Below are 18,782 nucleotides of genomic sequence, written 5' to 3'. Positions count from 1 at the left end.
TATTACTTCCCCAGTATAAGAACAGAAAAGTACCTATCAGTAAATAAAGGAAGCTTACTCACAGGGGCATAATCTGGTTCTCCATTTGTATGGCCTCATTGCACATTATCCAACTAAATGCAAGAAAATTTCAACTGACTAAGAAGGGTCAGACTGGGGACCCCCCACCCAAGTGGCAAAGACATATTAGGCACCTCAGTCCCCCACCCCCACACCAGACACAACACCCCTGCGGCCTCGCACCTACATTTTTTCCTGCACGCAACCGGGGACCGGGAGGGAGGTTTGGGGGCAGCACCAAAAGCGGGTCTGGGCCTGCGGGGCCCGCAAGGGCTGGATGCCCACCAAGTTTTTTCCTGGTGTCCTGCCACCACAGTGCCTAAGTATTAAGTTCACTCAAGCATGAAATATACAACCCAGTCAAATTATTCTCTTGTTTTGAGGATGATATATCCCCCTAAACATCTACAACATCCTAATGCAATTAAATGAGGTCAGAAACAGGAGACTTTTTATTGAGCTTAAAACTCCCTCATAATTCCAAAAAAATGATAAGTAATAAAGTAAAATGAATGATATATCCTGTATTCCTACCACACTGACTACAATATCTTAGAGTGTGGTGATGATGCTCTATTGTGATATTGAAATATAATCTTGATACATTTCACATATCAGCATACATCATGATCACTACAGTGTAAAATATTGAGGTGGGGGTTGTATGAATACAGACTATGACATTAATTTTACTTCAAATTCTTATATCTAAAGTATGGAATCGTGTATTTAAACCACAAGTATTCTAAGAAACAATATGATAATGGAATTAATTTCTAACAGCCTACAATCAGCTTTGCAATGTAAGACCCTTCTTTCCCCCATGCCCTGTGCCAGAAGGACATTTTAGAACCCCTTGTGTGTAAATACATGTACTAAATGTTACATTTCAGGATCTTCTCTGTGGGTTAGAAAACTAGAAGACACTCCTGACTTAGTATGTTTAGAAAACAATATACACTCATATACTGTATTTCCCTACTCAACTCTCCCAAGTCTATACTTTTCTACCATAATCAGAAACATACAACTAGGAAGCAACATCTTCCAAACAGACAGTTATGGACATTGATAGCTTCAGCATTGTCCATTATTACCTTCTTGATGATAACGACCCTGATATTAATCCTAGGCAAACACTATAAAGGTCAACAACTTCCTGCTATTAACAATGGTTTATATATTAAAGCATCTGTGATGTGCAGACTCAGCATTCGGTCTGTTCTGTTCATGACATGCATTGTTCTGTAGTTCTGTGTGCACTTGTTGGGTTTATTTGGATTCAATATCAGGTACAAATTGTGGCAGAGCAGTAAGAGATTAGAAAAACTGAAGAATTTTCATCCCTGATAAGTTAATGAGCCCTGGTAAGATCACTGGACGGATGTTGATATATTAATTGCTGCTATTGACACTATATTGTACATGTTACTGTGCTAACTGCTCTTTTGTCCTATATAAACAAATAGCAACTAGCATGACATTCCCTTCCCACAATTGCAAAAGTCCTTATGTTATATTGTGTTATATAACCATGTACCAGCAAGTACTATGGTATAGGGTTAAGAAATCTGAAGAACAGATTTCCTTCTCCTAGTTGGGTAATACAGGGGTGCAGTAGACCCTTTACCTTTTATATATAAGATATAAGGCCATACATCACCCCACTATCAATACAGGGGGGGCCTGTAATTAAAATCTGACCTAGGGCTATAAGATATAGAGCTAAACAGAGAGGTTAGACATTTATTTACGAAAGGCAGCACAAAAGCACTGCAGTATTGTATTTTACAGCTTCTTACTGTTTCATATCCACCCAATGTTGGAAATCAAAGCCCAGAAGAAACCTATGAGCCTAGCCTATGAGTAAGTGCCCCAACAGGCACGAAACGCGTTAGGTCTTCATGTCCTAATACATTTTTCTACTTTTTATATTTGTTTCTTTATTTTTGGAGATCCTCACATCCTTTTGGATCCAGAAGAAACCTTCCCTTGATAAGAAAGTTATAGACAATGGTAAGCTGCCTCCAGTAACTTTTAATCTTTTATACATGGCTACTCAGCTTATTTTTGAGACCTCTTTGAAACTATCCAAGGCTGGAACTAGGGGTAGGCAGAAGAGGCAGCTGCCTAGGGCTCAATAATAAATTGATGCTGGGCAGCTACCTCTAAAATAGTCTTCTGCCTATCCCTAGCTGGGCTCGTACCCCTTACTCCCCTCCCTCCTGTCACATTATCCTCCCCTCCGTAGCGTTCTTCTCCCCTGCGTTCTCCTCCCTTCCGTCCCATTCTCCTTCCCTCCATGCCTCTCCTTCACATTATCCTCCACGCACCCTCTGTCACATTCCCCTCCGTCACTCTCCTTCGTCTGGTGTGCAGTCAGCCTGGCCCGGCCCTGAACCTATCTATCATGTTAAAAAAACCTTACAATTTATTGCCATATGTTTTCAGTTTAATAGACAGGAATTTATGAAGGTATGACTGTTCCTTGTCTGAATACTGGTTTACACATGAAATCAAATTAGACTAAACTCGAATCAAGGTTTTTCTCTGAAAAAAAATTGAATGTCGGGAAGGCTATAAACATTTTTAAATGGGTCATCAGATATCTCCCGTTGACTTCTACATGAACTCGGCAGGATTTAGGTGGCAAATAGTTGAATTCGAATTGTTCCCAGGGTAAAGGTTTGATTAATCTTGAATTTTGAATTCAAGTTGAGTTCAGATTATTTCCAATTCAAATTTGAATTTACTATTTAACCCTTAATAAATCTGGCCCTTAATTATCTAGTAATCATAAAGATGCCCTTTTGTTTTTGGTGTCTGAATATGTCCGAGCTAGAACAAATAATATTGTAGGTACAGCAGTTATGTATGAGTTAATTTTCTGGTCAAACAATAAGCCATAAAACTATACCTTAAACACTGGTTTAAAAAGGTGGTTCACCTTTAAGTAAACTTTTAGTATGTTATAGAATGGCTAATTCTAAGCAACTTTTCAAATGGCCTTCATTTTTTCTTTTTTATAGTTTTATAATGATTTGCCTTTTTCTTCTGACTTTTTCCAGCTTTCAAATGTGGGTGACTGACTCCCTCTAAAAAACAAATGCTCAAATAATAAAAAAATAAAAAGCTATTGCAAATTGTCTCAGATTATCACTCTCTACATCATACTAAAAGTAATTGAAAGGCGAACAGCCCCCTTTATGGGAAAATAAAACGAAAGGTTAGAAAGAAAAAATGAGGCACGTGCATTCAGGGGTGCTTCGCCAATGAGGCGAGTTGAGGCTGTCGCCTCAGGCGGCAGCGCCCCACTAGGTACCAGGGGCAGCAAAAATGCTGCTCCTGGTACTTTAAGAGCGAATTTCCGGGGGAGGGGGGGCAGCAGCAACTGCTGCTGCCTCAGGCGGCGGAGGGGCCAGGGTCGCCCCTGCGTGCATTGGCAGATCCACTCTGCTTTTTCTTTGTGTTATACCACAAGGGGGAGGGATTTACTTCTTTTTAACTTGGAAAGATTGCATCAATACTAGAAGAGCGGAAGAAAAAACTATGATAACACTATTTGCCTTCCTTGTATCCAGTTCCTTATGGGAGTACTGTGATCGGCAAACAAAGGACTCTTGTTCTGCTGCTGCCTGAGTATATCTACATTAGAATTTAATTTTTTAATACATTCACTTATATGGAGAATCCAGTTCATACTTTCAGACCTTAAATTAAATGGTAGATACTGTCTGTCTATAAATACTGTAGGTGGCAGTCGAATGGCAGTGGGATCCTGGTAAGTGATGTGCTTTAACCCTTTATCTGCTAGAAATAATGTAAAACAGATGAGGTTTGGTGCTGAGCTAAATGATAGTACTAATACTGCAGAGTCTGCTATCATGGGCACAGTTAGCAAAGTTAGGCTCTGTGAATTTACAAAAGTTTTCTATATTTTACAGATGCTTTTATGGACAGTTTACCATTCACCTTTGCGTGCCGGCAGTCAGTTAATTTTCAGCCAGATTGTGTAGATCCTCGTCATGGGCAGACAAAACTCCTGGGAAATTACCCACACAATGTAAACAACAAAAGTGAAAGTGCTTTGAATATCTTCAACTTCGACCTGCTATAAATTCAGACTCCACCTACAGAATATTTGCATTGTGTTTGCGAGACTCTACCTGATGACTATATAACTCAACGAAAAGGAATGATCATAACTGGAAACGGATACAAATGACATAATTTTTATTTTGTAAAGCCATATCTTAAACCATGGTTATGGTACGGACTTGGATTGAGCCGGTAGTGGCTGGTGCTCAGATTGCCAGCTCTTTTTATGACACTGGACTTCTGATGACAGTGAAGAACTATTATAACCAAACCATCATATCTTCTAATATCTCCAGTGATGATGCACTTCAGAAAGCTATCTCCAACTTCTACATCATCTACAATTCCATTATGGGGTTGGGACCATTGCTGTCTGCTTATATCCTGGCTAAAATTAGTGATAAAACAAGCAGGAAGGTCACTATCTGTGTGCCATTGACTGGGTATCTGATATCCAGGATGTTTCTTCTCTTTGTGATTCTGTGGGATTGGCCCATAGAAGTGATGTTTGGCTCAGCTGCTTTAAATGGTTTAACTGGCTGGTTCACTGCCTACTGGGCTGGAGTAATGGCTTGGGCATCACTGGGATCTACAGAGAGCAGACGTTCTTTAAAACTTATTATCATTGAGCTTGTGTATGGACTGGCTGGTTTCGCTGGAAGCTTGGCATCAGGTCATATATTTGTACATATAAATGTAAACCACCATCAAGGGGCTATCCTTGTCTCCTGTAGCCTAGGCTGTTATGTTTTTTGTGTCTTATATAGCACTTTTATTTTAAAAATACCCTGTCCTGAAACTGGCTGCATAGAAACAAATGGAGGTAGAGATATCAATGATACACAAAAAGAAGACATCTACTTTAAATATACAGAGAGGAGCAGACTGTTGGATGATACGTCAACACAGACTCGTAATCAGTCTCATCAGAAAACTATGTTCATCCTTATAAGTATATTTATAAGTGTTATTTTATATAACATAGCTGCAGGTGGAGCAGAAGATGTGATCAATGTATTTGTATTGAAAGAACCCTTGAGCTGGGGACCGGTTGATGTTGGCTACGGCAATGCTGCGACCTACATAAACTATATCACAAGTTTTCTTGGGGTTTATGCTTTTTCCAAGTGTGTTGGTGATTTGGGCTTGATCATTATAGGAATGGTGTCCTTCAGCTGCGGGATTCTGATCATGGCTTTTGTACAGCGGACATACATGTATTATGTTGGTAAGTACAACAAATAAGTGCTGTAGAATGTTCTTTGTGAAATATACAGCAAAATTACTGCAATAGATGTGAATGAGTCTGTAATCGTGATTTTGAAGTGATTCTGACACCTGGGAGTAGTTAAAACTAAGAAATAAAAATAGTTATTGACTGGATGGGGGGGGGGAGCTGTCAGATCAGTAGCTGTTGCAGAATTTTGGACAACTTTTAAGACATATATTCAGGGTCTGACTGCTTCCCCCACCCCGATGCGCCCCCAGTCCTGGAGCCTCATGTATGTGCGAGCAAGGGCGCCCACGCAAATAACCTTATACCATCATGTATGTTTGCTATAAGGTTTTTGTTATTATTTTATTTATAAAATGCCAATATACTCAGCAGTGCTGCACAATAAATGAGTATACACTATGTATATACATTGAACCTTCAGGTTTACATACAAAGCAGTCAAGAACAGATACAAGATGGCTCAGGCCTGAAGAGCTTACGTCCTACTTGTAGTATCTGCAGGGGGTGGAATGCGCTCCTTGCATTTGCACGGGTCTCTTCTATGTACCCCAGTTGCCTCCCACAATCCAAAAAATTTGGTTAATTGGCCCCTGATGAAAAAGTTTGCCAGATCTTCCCACTTAAAACCAAATTCATATAACAGCCACATACTGCATCAGTATGCATATTTATCCATGTAAAGCACTCATAACTCAACCTTTCATTAGATGTTTATGAAATGTATCTAATATAGGGTGGCACATGAATATACATGTAAATGCAGTTATTAAAGGGGTTGTTCATCTTCCAACACTTTTTTCAGTTCAGTTGGTTTCAGACTTTTTAAAATTGCTTTCTTTTTTGCATTTGCGACCGTTTTTCTAATATTGAAGTGTAAAGTTTCATTTTTCGCTTTTTTGTGGCTTTCTGAAGTAGCTGTTGGAAGGGGGTCACCGGCAGTAGATAAATTGCTTATCTTTCACCTTGCTGAGCATTTAAAGGCAGCTGCTGAAAAATGTATCAAATTAAGCAAACTGTAACCATTCAAAATCTGCACCTGGATCACTAAATTGCCAGACTGAAACACCAGAGAACGGTTACAATAAACTTCTTTCTGATGCGCTTCCTTCCTCTGGCAGCAACATGACTGCAATCAGGAATTATACATTTCTATAGTAGTTTGAAACTCAGCACTGTGTGGTTTTTAGTCTCATGATTCAAAATGATTCAATTTGTCCGTAGCCCGGGCTGTGATGCTGTTCTCTCTCATCCCAACGCCGATTATAAGGTCATTGATTTCTAAACATGTGCAGGAAGCCTCATACGGTAAGTAGAATCTTTTCTTTTTTTTCCCAATTATATTTATTGGCATTTTGAATAAACAATAGGAGCAAAAAGCAGTAAAGCAATAGCTCACCTTAACATTTGTCAATTTCCATGTAGAATCTTTTATCACTAGCTAGTACTACAGGATATTGCATGGCACACTAACCTCAAAATACTTTTTTGATTAACTGTGCAACAGAAAGCCATACTAGTTATAGCTTTATCTTTTTTGTGTGGCATATGCACAGATTAGGGGGGGGGCATTTGCCTACTTAATCAATGGACATGACCAACCTTATAATACATCATTACATTATTACATTTATTGATCATTTTGTTTGCAGATAAAGTGTTCATTATATACTAACTAGATTCTCTATCACCTGCTATTCAGTATGTCTGTCCAGCTACTACAAATAATACTATTCAACATTGCTTATTCTTCTATGCCATACAGTCTTACATGGCTGCCTCCCAGGCCCGGACTGGCAATCTGTGAGTTCTGGCAAATGCCAGAGGGGCTGCTATAAGGTGCCATAGAAAGTCAGTATTTAGTTGGCTGGTGGGGGCTGTTTGGGCCTCTGTGTGGGCTGATTTGGCCTCTGTGTACCTGAAATGCCAGGGCCTATTTTAATTCTCAGTCCGGACCTGCTGCCTCCTGTGCAACAAACAAGTTTATTTATAGAATGACAAAGGAACATGGGAAACTGTGTTTACGTAGTACAAAAATGCAATGCCAAGGCACCGAACCTATCCCCACCTTCATAGTGTATAGATCCTGTGCCTTTACCCCAAAATGGAATCAGTGGTGAAACAAATACCATTTTTGCAAGAGCAGGGCAAGTACATTTGATGTACTGTATATAAGTTACTTGAATTATAAACTGGCCATTTAATAACAAATTTGCATACATTAACTGAGCAGTAACAATATTTATAAATATATGGAGATGCTAGAGATCGCACTTGCAGGTCTTAGGAGAAATAAATGGATTTTTATTTGTGGACAATCGCTGACGTTTCGGCTGATACAACAGCCTTTCTCTATATATACACACGTATATATATATATACACACACATGTATACGTTTTATGAAGGCATGGGGACAGCCATTCAAGTTGACTGTAGAGTTGACAGAGACTGTGGAGTTATTGATTCATACAAGAAACTGAAACATGGCTCCAAAGATGTAGGATTGAGCAGAGCTAAATTGAGCCAAAAAGCCCTTTACTGTACTCTAAGCTCAGTGAAAGCCTCCTTAAAGAGACACTATTCACATACCGTATGCAATAGACAAAGCTTTGTCTTAAAATCAACATGAATCCAAATTGCCCTAGAGACCAGGCATCCTATTTCATTCTTTTTTGCGGTCATCAGTGCAGCATTTTGGATCAGAGCTCCCAAGGTGTAGGAGATTTAAACAGAACAACCAAAAGTAGAAATGAATGATTTAGGGTGGGGCTGCCAAAAATAGAAGCTGTGACTAAGCTTACTGAGTTACGCACAGTTCTTGTTCTAAATCGCAATTATATAGTAGCAAACATATTCTATAATACTGGGAAAACCTGAATTTTGCCATGCAAACCAGATCGGGGAGTGTTTCTGCATGACGTGTTTCGCAGATCTGACCACACCTAGGGCCTCCTTATATTATACTGTAGCCTGGGTCTGTGTATATTTTCAAAGAAAAGAAGTGCTGGCCATGTTAGAAGGTCAGCAATTTGTGTTACTGCTGTATGAAACAATTTGGCACTCCCCCCATGGGCTCTTTACTTCATTGTCCTAAAGAATGTGTTCTGTGCCGCACTATGACCATTATTTCTACTGAATGCAAGTAGAAGAATATTTTCTCTCTCCTCTGTCACAGCAATTCATAACAGCAGCCTGTCAGACCAGCAAGTCATTTTATATGATGCAGGTCTGATCCCAGAGGTTGATTTCAAACAGCAATGTAAATGCCAAATACTAATAGGTTACTGTGGTCTAACTTAAGCAAACCTTGTACCTGTGACGGTCGATTGCTTAATTTTCATCTTTATTTATTGGTATAGCCCATCCATTAAGCTTACCTGACCAATAAAAGCCAATTTCCCAGTGAGGGAAAAGAAAATCAAGGCATTAAACTTTGATGCACTTCTCACAGATATCAGGTATAGTACCTGCAGGGCTCACTTTATATCTGTTTTACTCTATTGCTTTTTAACTAGAGTCCAATTTCTATTCTTTTTCTACCATTTTCTAGGCAAAGTCTTTGCTGTGCTACAGCTGGCTATAGGAGTTGTGTATGTGACTTCTTCAGCGGGACTGAATAAATTGTACCAGGCCACATTAGGCTGGTACAGCGGGTTCTGCTTTCTACTATTTTCCACTTTGGGATTTCTCAGCATCATTCCTGTCATGTGAGTACCGAGCTTGGATATCTCCCAGACTTCCAGAATGCTGAAGGAAAACAATAGCCAAAGTATATACAATAGTGGCCATTTAAATGCCCTGCTGCAACCCACCCCACAGCCCAACAGAGTTTAATCTATCAGCACAGACAATGATACATCTGTGGTATAGGGTCTCCAAAAGTAAAGTAGTTACTCACCCCATAGGGGAAGTGGCCCAGGTGCAACACCCGGAGCTCTCGGCACAGGGAGTGGACAAACTGAAAACCAATTGGGAGCAGGCACTCAATGAAGGCAAACTTCCACCAGGACAATAGTTCAAAGTAAAGAATGTTTATTGTGTCCACAGCCTTATGCGTTTCGTGTTTTAAACACTTAATCATAGGCTCAGAGAGTCTCATGTTGGCTACTCTGCAGTCCTTCTATAGGCCAGAGTACAAATATACACAGAAGGAGGGCAGCAGTCACAGCATAAGTGACAACATTTAAAAGTTAAAAGTTGGGCTGTGGTGTGGGTTGAAGATACTGACATGATCCTGACAATTATAGAAACGTATCTGTATGGCATGACAGATTTTAGTCAGTTGGTATTAAAAATTAATACTTTAATGGGATATTAATTAATTATGGTTCTTATTGTTTTTGTGTTCTATTTCTCAGTATTGCAGCCTGCAAGCAACATCAGAGAAATACTGCAAGCCAATGACAAGGAACTGAACCAACAAGCAATACGGTTTACAAATCATTTTATTTCTTTTTCTTTTTTTCCATTTTAGCAAGAAAGAGAGGTATATTTATTAAAAGGCATATTCATTTTAATTGACATCCATGGATCTGTGAAAAAAGCACTTATCCATAGGGATGGGCGAATTTGACCCGTTTCGCTTCGCCAAAAATTCGCCCCCGGAGAAATGTCACAAACGCCCATTAAAGTCTATGGGCGTCAAAAGATTTTTGACGCGCGGCGAAATTGTTTTGACGCACATCTTTTTTTTTTTTTTTGACGCACGCCGCCATACATGTCTATGAGTGTAATTTTTTCGTCGAAACAAGGCGAAAAAATTCGCCCATCCCTACTTATCCATAAGAAACCATAACATTGATTGGCCCCTGGGCTGATTTTAAATGTTTTCAAAAAGTGTGCAGCCCAGGTTAGCTTACTGACTCCACCATTCAATGTTGGAGTTTTCTGTCCAGCTATACCATTTTAATGCAATTGCATTAAGTACCTTTCATATAAATGAAGCCCACAGCCCATTTGTTGTCTGCATTACTATCAATAGCAACTAAACTGGAATACAGAGATTGTTTGGATATAAACTATTAACAGAGGGCAGGTGTCCCCATATCACTTTTTATTCCAATGTGAAGGATGTTCTGTTACACTGTTACTTGCTGTGAAAATGTACCTAGGGAGAAATATTTATACAAGTATGGGATCAGTTGTCCGGAAACCAATTATCCAGAAGGCTCTGAATTACAGGAAGGCCATCTCCCAAATAAGACACATTTTTTAAAAATTTCAGGTATGAGATCCGTTATCCGAAACCCGTTATCCGAAAGCTCAGAATTACGGAATGTCCGTCTCCCATAGACTCCATTATAGTTAAATAATCCATATATTTAAAAAAAGATTTCCCTTTTTTCTGTTATAATAAAACAGTACCTTGTACTTGATCCAAACGAAGATATAATTAATCCTTATTGGAAGAAAAAACAGCTTTTTAGGTTTATTTAATGTCTACTTGATTTTCTAGTAGACTTAAGGTAGGAAGATCTAAATTAGGAAAGATCCGTTATTCGGAAAACCCCAGGTCCCGAACATTCTGGATAATAGGCCCCATACCTGAATTAATAAAACAGTAGCTTGTACTTGATCACAACTATGTGCAGACATATTTGGGCTCATTTATAAATCTGGGGGAAGTGTGCAAAGTGCAAACAGAAAAAAAGCTAAATATGTGCTGCAACCAATGGCACTGCCATTTATTCAGAGGGAACGTGGTAGGCAGCATGTGGTGGAATGCCCCCCTAATTTCTGCATCCTTTTATGCACCATAGAGAGAAAGAGCCAAAGGGCACAAGACACAGGCCTGTGACTAGTATACATATATACATACACACATATACCCCCCTCACATAGCAAATGTTTATTTCTTGCTACCATGAAAAAACTCAAAGCAGTTTTAAAGTTTTTCAATTATTTTTATTTAAAAAAAAAAAAAAACATAAACATGTACTTTAAATTTCCTTTTTTTCCTTTTTGCACATACTTGCAAGAAAAAAAAAATAACAAAAATGTCCGACGGATGTTCCCTTTGATACACTTCATATAAGGCCCCAGTGTAAACAAAAATAATACCCAAGACCTGGCTCCATGTGCAGATACAACAGACTGCGTTCCAATTTTCGGGATGGCAAAAAGAACATCAGATAGGGATTACTTCATGCCACATTTACCAATACAGTTCATGCTGACCCAACGTTCCTATAAACATTTTTGGAGGTAACACACACGCGCGCACACACACAGGAAAAAAATGGATCCCTAGTCAGATGTGCACAGGAAAAAAGTTGGCCACAGATAGTGGAGATAAACTGTATAGAAAACAGGTACTTCTGGAAATCCACTCAGAGTTACATGGCATCATAATAAGATATTTAAATTGCACTCAACAGGTTCTTTACAATAGTTGAGGGGTGTTTAGTAAAAGAGAAAAGAAAGGCTTCTCCAGATGGTCCTGTTTGCCATATAAAGTAGAGGCTCTTCTAGAGATTATGGAGAATGCTGTTGCTGGTGGAGTTGGGGATCAAACCAGTGCAGAAACGACAGAGGGAATCGTTGGGCTAGGTAGAATGCACTGTGTTAGGAAATCAATGCAGTCGACAGTCATTGGGTTTGCAAGTTCCACAGCTGGTGTCAGCCCTAGTAACTCAAACACAACATGGCGTGTCCTTTCAATTAAGCAATGTTCACTTTGGTTCCTGTTTTTCTTGTAAAAGTGGTATAATGGACTCCCAGGCTGTAAGGCACTGTTAGAATGGAAAAGAGTGGATTAATTCACTTATGCATGCAAGATTTACATCCGGTCATGTATCTATCTTAATCTATCTATCTATCATAATCTATCATAATCTATCTATCTATCATAATCTATCTATCTATCATAATCTATCTATCTATCATAATCTATCTATCTATCTATCTATCTATCTATCATAATCTATCCATCATAATCTATCTATCTATCTATCTATCTATCATAATCTATCCATCATAATCTATCCATCATAATCTATCCATCATAATCTATCTATCTATCATAATCTATCCATCATAATCTATCTATCTATCATAATCTATCCATCATAATCTATCTATCATAATCTATCCATCATAATCTATCCATCATAATCTATCCATCATAATCTATCCATCATAATCTATCCATCATAATCTATCCATCTATCTATCTATCTATCTATCTATCTATCTATCTATCTATCTATCTATCTATCTATCTATCTATCTATCTATCTATCTATGCTCATGGGAGCCTTGGTAATTTACAATTTCCTAAAACAATGGGAGATATTTTATTCATTATGTAACCTCATCTTTCCAACCTGTGCAGAAGTGTACCAGTACCTGCACTATGATTGCCACTACTGCTGGAGGCCAGGTGGGATATTGTGAGTCTGGGAATAATCTAAAAAGGGTGAAAGTATGGTTGGGAGCAATACACAGCAGGGGTAATTAATTGGTGGAGATAAAGTGAGGCAAAGAGTAATATAAAGTGTGTGAAAGCAAATGGTGGGGGATTTCTGTAAGGGCTTTAGCACACGGGCAGATTCAGGGAGATTTAGTCGCCTGGCGACTAATCACCTCTTCTTCGGGGCGACAATTTCCCTGATCTGCCTTTCCCCTGCTGAAATGAAAAAATCACCTGTGGCAATGCACTCTGTACCAGTTAAACTAACAAAAGTTTATTCTAATTTCATGTTGTGCTGAATTCTGCCACCTTCTGGTGGTCTTCAAAATTGTGATTATTATTCAAACAATAATTTTTAATTGTGAATAAGAATCAGATAATAGAAGTAAAATAATATTTGTGAGCAGCCAACATGGACCATTTAAATAATGGCTGCCAGAAAATATTCTGCAAAACTGGTATAATCATTGAGAAAAATCAACCATTTTATTTTAAAGAACTAGCTGAAAAGTGCCAGGGACCGTCCTCCACTAGTTCTGTATTGGCAAGTAAAAATTCCGACACACATATATAATCACGTGTGCTCACAGAGCAATAACAGAGTTAGGCTAAAAACGCAGAGTTGGCTAAATGCACACTAGATTTGAGAGGGAAGAAATGCAGTGGAAAAAATGTGAATATACTCAAGAATATTCTTTAGAACCATGATAAATTGCAATTAATAAAGACGAAAATTGACAGAAAAAGTAAGAGCTGCTGAGGTTCAACTGAAGTTAATGGGAATAGTTTCTAACAGGTTTTATTTATTTTTTAGCCTCATTCAAAGTGAGTTGTCCCCAAAAGTCTCAGCACAGGGGCAGCAGCACCAGGGCCTGCCAGAAATGCTGCCACTCACTGAGGATTGTGGGTACAGATTCACATACATTCACATTCAAGTGCACAGGTTTTAGTTATGCTAAAATTAGCGGGTGATGCTTTTACTTAGTCTTGCCTCCCTTAAGGTGGCCATACACGGGGCGATAAAAGTCGGCAGCTTATTGGCATGTGTATGGGGCCCTCCAACGGGCTTCTCGATCGATCGATATCAGGCCAAGAGTCGGACAGGACTAAAAATCCCTTTGGATCGTGGCCGCATTTGTTCGTTGATGAGGTCCGACCGCCCATTACCCTTTGTTATGATCCGATCGTTGGGCTAGGGCCCAAGATTGGATCAGTCGAATGTCACCCACCTCAAAGTGAGCATATCTGGGAGAGATACGCTTGTTTGGCAACATCGCCAAACGAGCAAATCTCTCTGTGTATGGCCACCTTTAGGGTCTCAGTTGCCTTTCTTCATGAAGAGGGACTTTACTAGTGGGAAAGCATTTGGAAGAGATTAGTCAACCACAGAAAAAGAGCAGAATTGTCCAGGGCAACTAATCTCCTCATGTGTCATTGCCCTTAATATTGGCTAGCCTAAAACCCCCATCTGCCATTGTGAATACACTGCTGCCAGTTGATTTGTAGGCAGTTTATATAAACACTAGTAGCTTTGAACCTTGTTGTAGCTAAAAAAAAAAAAAAAAAAAAAAAGGCTGAAATTTGGTGGAGGGTACTGAAACCAACTGATCCTTGACCAAACCAAGCATAATTTTACTCTTGAAGTCCAATCATACTGGGCCATTCAATTTGATGAGAAAAAGAATTCAAAGGGGAAACCCAGCATATTTTGATGGCCTTATACTGTATAAGGCACGGCCAATTGTCACCTACCTTCTCATAGTACTGGATGTTTTTGTCAGCCATTCCCATAAGCATCTGCCGGAAGTCTTGCCTCTTGTTATTCTGCCACCGGTCCATGTCTGCTTTCAAATCTGCATTAAAACATTCTACATTGTCCTGGCACTTCTCTACATCTGTTGGCACCTACAAAGGTTCAGATTGCACAACCTAATTGTAATTTTCATTAAATCATGGATAAAGAAGCCATTGTTTAAATTAAAATGTAATGCTGCCTAGTGAAAATGAGATTCTAGTAACAGTTAACATTTCATCTTACAATAAATATTTTTTGTTTTTATAGTTTTTAAAGTGAATGCATTTGTCTCTTTAGACACTGCTTTTGAGACTCTAGAAACAAGCTTTCTTCTAGCTAAGACTACGTTTCTCACAATGCCTTGCATGCTTTTTCCACATGTCTTTTAATCAGCTGGCTTATGCTACATTGTTTCAATAGTCTGGAACCAGCAGTGCAGAAAACAGCAAAAAAATCACTAAAAAAAAAGTGTAATGAATGTAAACTGGAAAATTGCTTAGAATTATATTTTCATACATTAGGCAAAATGTTTTTAGGTTTTAAATGTATGTAAGCCCTTATGACTACATGCCCTGTATGCTGTCTCCAGCACTGCATATTTATATGGAGTGCAAAACAAATATATTGCAGAATAATAGCTTCCATAGCTACTTTTTATATAATTTGGTGTTCAAAGCTTGGCAAAGGTATAACATAATGTAGGGGTTTATGTGCACAAAACGTTGCTTACAAACATGCGTATCTGTAAATATAGGCATGAACACCACTACAGTTAAGTTGGCCATATGTGAAACTAATAGTTTTGTTTAGTATAGGCCTGATTATCCACAGCCTTAGTTCTATTTATTAGGAGCTCTATATGGCCCAACACTCTATCTTCTTATACAAGTCCCCAGCTCCTTGCTGCTTCCATACATAAGTATCTACTAACCTATAAACACAGATCCAAGTAGGATCTAGGGAAGTACAGGTATAGGACCTGTTATCCAGAAAGCTCCAAATTACAGGAAGGCTCCAAATTATGGGAAGGCTCCATTATAAGCAAATTGCCCCTGTGCATTTGTGCACCATGTAGTGCAAAAGAACAAATTTTGCTAAGATCAGAATGGTACAACTATAAGGAAGAAACAAATTGTTTAACATCAGATGACCAGTTGTGGGCTCACCGTAGATCGCTCTTCTCTCTTCAAGGCAGCAGCCTCTGCTTTGGCCTCATACTCTGCTTGTACTTGATCCCTTTTCTTTAAAACCGCCTAAAGAAGAAGAGCAAATGCACTTATTGGTTTAGCAAGTATACTTATCTTTCATTTTAGGCATTCAGTTATGAGATGCTGTACAGGCAAGTCATCTAAAATTCTCTTATGGCAATGGCCTTTCAGACAGCTTGATCAGTGATAGTTTCAATTAATGTGAGGCTCTATGGAATGTCAATGTCATCCTTTAAAAAGAGAATATTGTTTGGGAACAAGGAAGGCAATATTCCCAAGCAGTTTCATTCAACCCTTTTCCAGAAACACCTATTAAAGCACAAGGAAATTAAAAAAACATCGGACAGCGCAAATTTGTCAGGCATCTCCAATGGGAAAAGCCACTAACCTTCTCCCTACGTCGCTGGGGAAAGGGGTGGAGTAGAAAGTGGGGGCAGTGACAGGGCCCCAGGGGCCACTTTACCCCCCACTCCACTCGTTACCATGGGGCTGTGGATCGATCGGGGAAGGAGCAATCAGCTTGAAAAACCGTCTCTGATTGAAAGTGCTGCAGAACGTAGTTTCTTTGTTCTGTGGCACTTAAAGGGGTTGTTCACCTTTGAGTTAGCTTTCTATATGATGTAGAAGATATTCCGAGACAATTTGCAATTGGTTTTAATTTTTTATTATTAATTCTTTATATTATTATTAATTCTATTTTTTTTTATTTATTATTCACGGTTTTTGAGTTATTTAGCTTTTTATTCAGCAGCTCCAGTTTGCAGTTTCAGCCATCTGGCTGCTAAGGTGCAAATGACCCTAGCAACCATGCACTGATTTCAATAAGAGACTGGAATATGAATAGGATAGGCCTGAATAGAAAGAGGAATAAAAAAAAGTAGCAATTACAATAAATGTCCAGCCTTACAGAGCATCTGTGTTTAGATGGGGACAGTGACCCCCATTTGAAAGCTGGAAAGAAGAAAAAAATGGCAAATAATTTTAAAAAAACATTAAAAAAAAAATAATGAAGACAAATTGAAAAGCTGCCTAGGATAGGCCATTCTATAACATATTAAAAATTAATTCAAAAAACATTAGCAAAGTAAACAGAACAAACTTTCTTCCTACTAAGCACGTTGTAAGGTATGTTTTCTAGCTAGAACATTTAAGTTGTTAACTATCTAGCAATATTTGCTTGCTATCCTTTATGTCAAGCTGCACCTGCTGGAAAAATATTTTTTTGAATATTTCCATTCACATTAACTGGAACTCATGTATTTTGGGCAAGGAAAAATACATGTGCCAAAGCTTACAGGCTTAGTGTACTATGGAGTTTAGTTGAAGAGATACAGCTAACTACAAACCACAGCAGTTTTTGACTGAAAAAACAACCATACAAGACCTACAAGTCTGAGGTCAATGCATTTTATTAGAACTTTGCTAAATATCATAGAACCCTGTATATTGCATATGGAAGTAAAATGAAAGTATGATAGGCCTCTTTTTTGAGAACATTCATAACTAAATTATTACTGAAATATTATTTTTATCAGCAAGTACACAAAGCAAATACATCTCCATTCCAACACTAAGGGGTCCGTTTACTAAAGCGTGGTAAAAATATACGCACAAAATAGACAAATTTGTCGGCGAATATGTTTTCGCCAGTTTACTAACCTGCGGTAAATATAAATTTGCAAATTTTCTTGCGCAACAATATGTTTTTGCCAGTTATCGCATTTGCTGAAAATAACGCTACATACATATTAATGCCTGGTTTACTAAATAATAAATTTTATTTATATGATTCTATTGGCAGGGGGTAAGTCTTGTGACTGGATGTATTGAAATGTGGATTCATATGATGCATACATGTTTGATTGGGTGAAATCTGTTTACTGTGTTAATACTGTGTTGGTAATATCTATAAAGTTTAGCAGTTTTGAAGATACATATCTGGCCATGAATCATGTCATAATAAACGCCATAAAACAAGACTATTTTATAGCATAAATATTTGCAAAAACGTAATTTGTCGCCAGAAAATTTGCAACTTAGCGGCTAAAATTACCGCTAACGTAAGCTGGTTCGTCAACGTAGTTACCGCAAGTGATCACAATGACTTCTGAGCGCATGGCTTTTTAGTAAACGTAGTCTCTGCGAATATTCTGGAGGAAAAATATTCGCATCGATAACATGCAGAAATTTATTCCTCATCCTATACTTTCTTGAAATGATACCAATAATCGCTTATCAGGACCTAAGGCAGCAGCGCTGCCTTGGTTGCCCCCACACCTTCATGTTTAGAATATTAGTGTTGGGGCGGATCAAGGGGGCTGCATAACTAGCACTATTGTGTTGTCTGCACTAGAAGTCTAATTTCCCTTTTAAAAATTGGAAATTCCACTGAAAGTCATCTGAGGTGGCTTTTTGTCTCCCCTTTTAACTGGCTGCTCCATGTCACCTGAGGCAAGGTTTTCACATTGACTCATGACAGGAGTATAGCGGCTTACGGAAAATAGAAGATTATAGTAAACCTGTAAAAAAGATATTTAGTTCAGGGGAAAAGACTAAAAAAATGAATTACAAAAAAATTACTTTTCTGTTTTGGCAAACAACCTCCCAGATAGATTCACTGTTAAATTACAGAGTGTGCTGTTCCACATGAGATGTGACATATGGGTGACAGCTAGGCTTATGTACTAAAGGAAATGGAGCTTGCAAAGCCTAGACATAGCTGGGCCACCTTTCAAACAACTAATAACAACCTGCAAAGACACAGTCATATTTAGTAAATTTGTAAACCGACTAAGGGCAGACACACACGCTGCTATTTTGGGAGATTAATCGCCCAGCGACAAATCACTTATTCTTGGGGCGACTAATCTCCCACGAACTGCCTTCCCGTCTGCTAGAATGTAAATCGCCAACGGGATGGCACTCGGAACGCTTCATTTTCGAAAGTCGCTCGAAGCTGCCTCACGAGGAAACT

General features: G+C 38.7%; 2 protein-coding genes across 3 annotated transcripts in view; one reads left to right on the top strand and one right to left on the bottom strand.

Moving 5' to 3' along the window:
* Positions 1 to 3,516: 3,516 nt before the first annotated feature.
* LOC108713383 (thymic stromal cotransporter protein) lies at positions 3,517 to 10,023 on the top strand. Of its 2 annotated transcripts, none has more exons than XR_005961189.1 (5): positions 3,517 to 3,841; positions 4,005 to 5,386; positions 6,617 to 6,700; positions 8,754 to 8,852; positions 8,945 to 9,036. XR_005961189.1 is itself a non-coding variant. In XM_018256444.2 (5 exons), the coding sequence occupies exons 2-5, from the start codon at positions 4,321 to 4,323 to the stop codon at positions 9,796 to 9,798; spliced, it is 1,353 nt and encodes a 450-aa protein (XP_018111933.1). In that variant the 5' UTR covers positions 3,521 to 3,841; positions 4,005 to 4,320; the 3' UTR covers positions 9,799 to 10,023. The 2 variants fall into 2 exon arrangements, 1 of the variants encoding a protein (XP_018111933.1); XM_018256444.2 differs by lacking the exon at positions 8,754 to 8,852 and adding an exon at positions 9,753 to 10,023 and having other exon boundaries at positions 3,521 to 3,841; positions 8,945 to 9,101.
* Positions 10,024 to 11,281: 1,258 nt separating this feature from the next.
* The window catches only part of snx30.L (sorting nexin family member 30 L homeolog), a 32,764-nt gene continuing 25,263 nt past the window's right edge, over positions 11,282 to 18,782 (bottom strand). The window contains exons 7-9 of the mRNA XM_018256438.2: positions 15,767 to 15,853; positions 14,558 to 14,710; positions 11,282 to 12,125 (exon numbers count right to left, since the gene is read on the bottom strand). Coding sequence (XP_018111927.1) covers positions 12,066 to 12,125; positions 14,558 to 14,710; positions 15,767 to 15,853 — 300 coding nt within the window. The 3' untranslated portion in view covers positions 11,282 to 12,065. The remainder of the gene's footprint in view (positions 12,126 to 14,557; positions 14,711 to 15,766; positions 15,854 to 18,782) is intronic.

Source organism: Xenopus laevis, chromosome 1L (assembly GCF_017654675.1).
Source record: "Xenopus laevis strain J_2021 chromosome 1L, Xenopus_laevis_v10.1, whole genome shotgun sequence".
In the NCBI taxonomy this organism is placed as follows: Eukaryota; Metazoa; Chordata; class Amphibia; order Anura; family Pipidae; genus Xenopus; species Xenopus laevis.
The sequence above is the reverse complement of the archived record's forward strand: the minus strand, read 5'-3'. Positions and strand labels throughout refer to the sequence as shown.

Excerpts from the sequence above, each read along its gene's own strand:
- LOC108713383 (XM_018256444.2), top strand. The coding sequence starts at position 4,321 with ATGGTTATGGTACGGACTTGGATTGAGCCGGTAGTGGCTGGTGCTCAG. Across the intron at positions 6,701-8,944 it reads TGTGCAGGAAGCCTCATACG|GCAAAGTCTTTGCTGTGCTA; the intron begins GTAAGTAGAATC and ends ACCATTTTCTAG. Across the intron at positions 9,102-9,752 it reads CTCAGCATCATTCCTGTCAT|TATTGCAGCCTGCAAGCAAC; the intron begins GTGAGTACCGAG and ends TCTATTTCTCAG.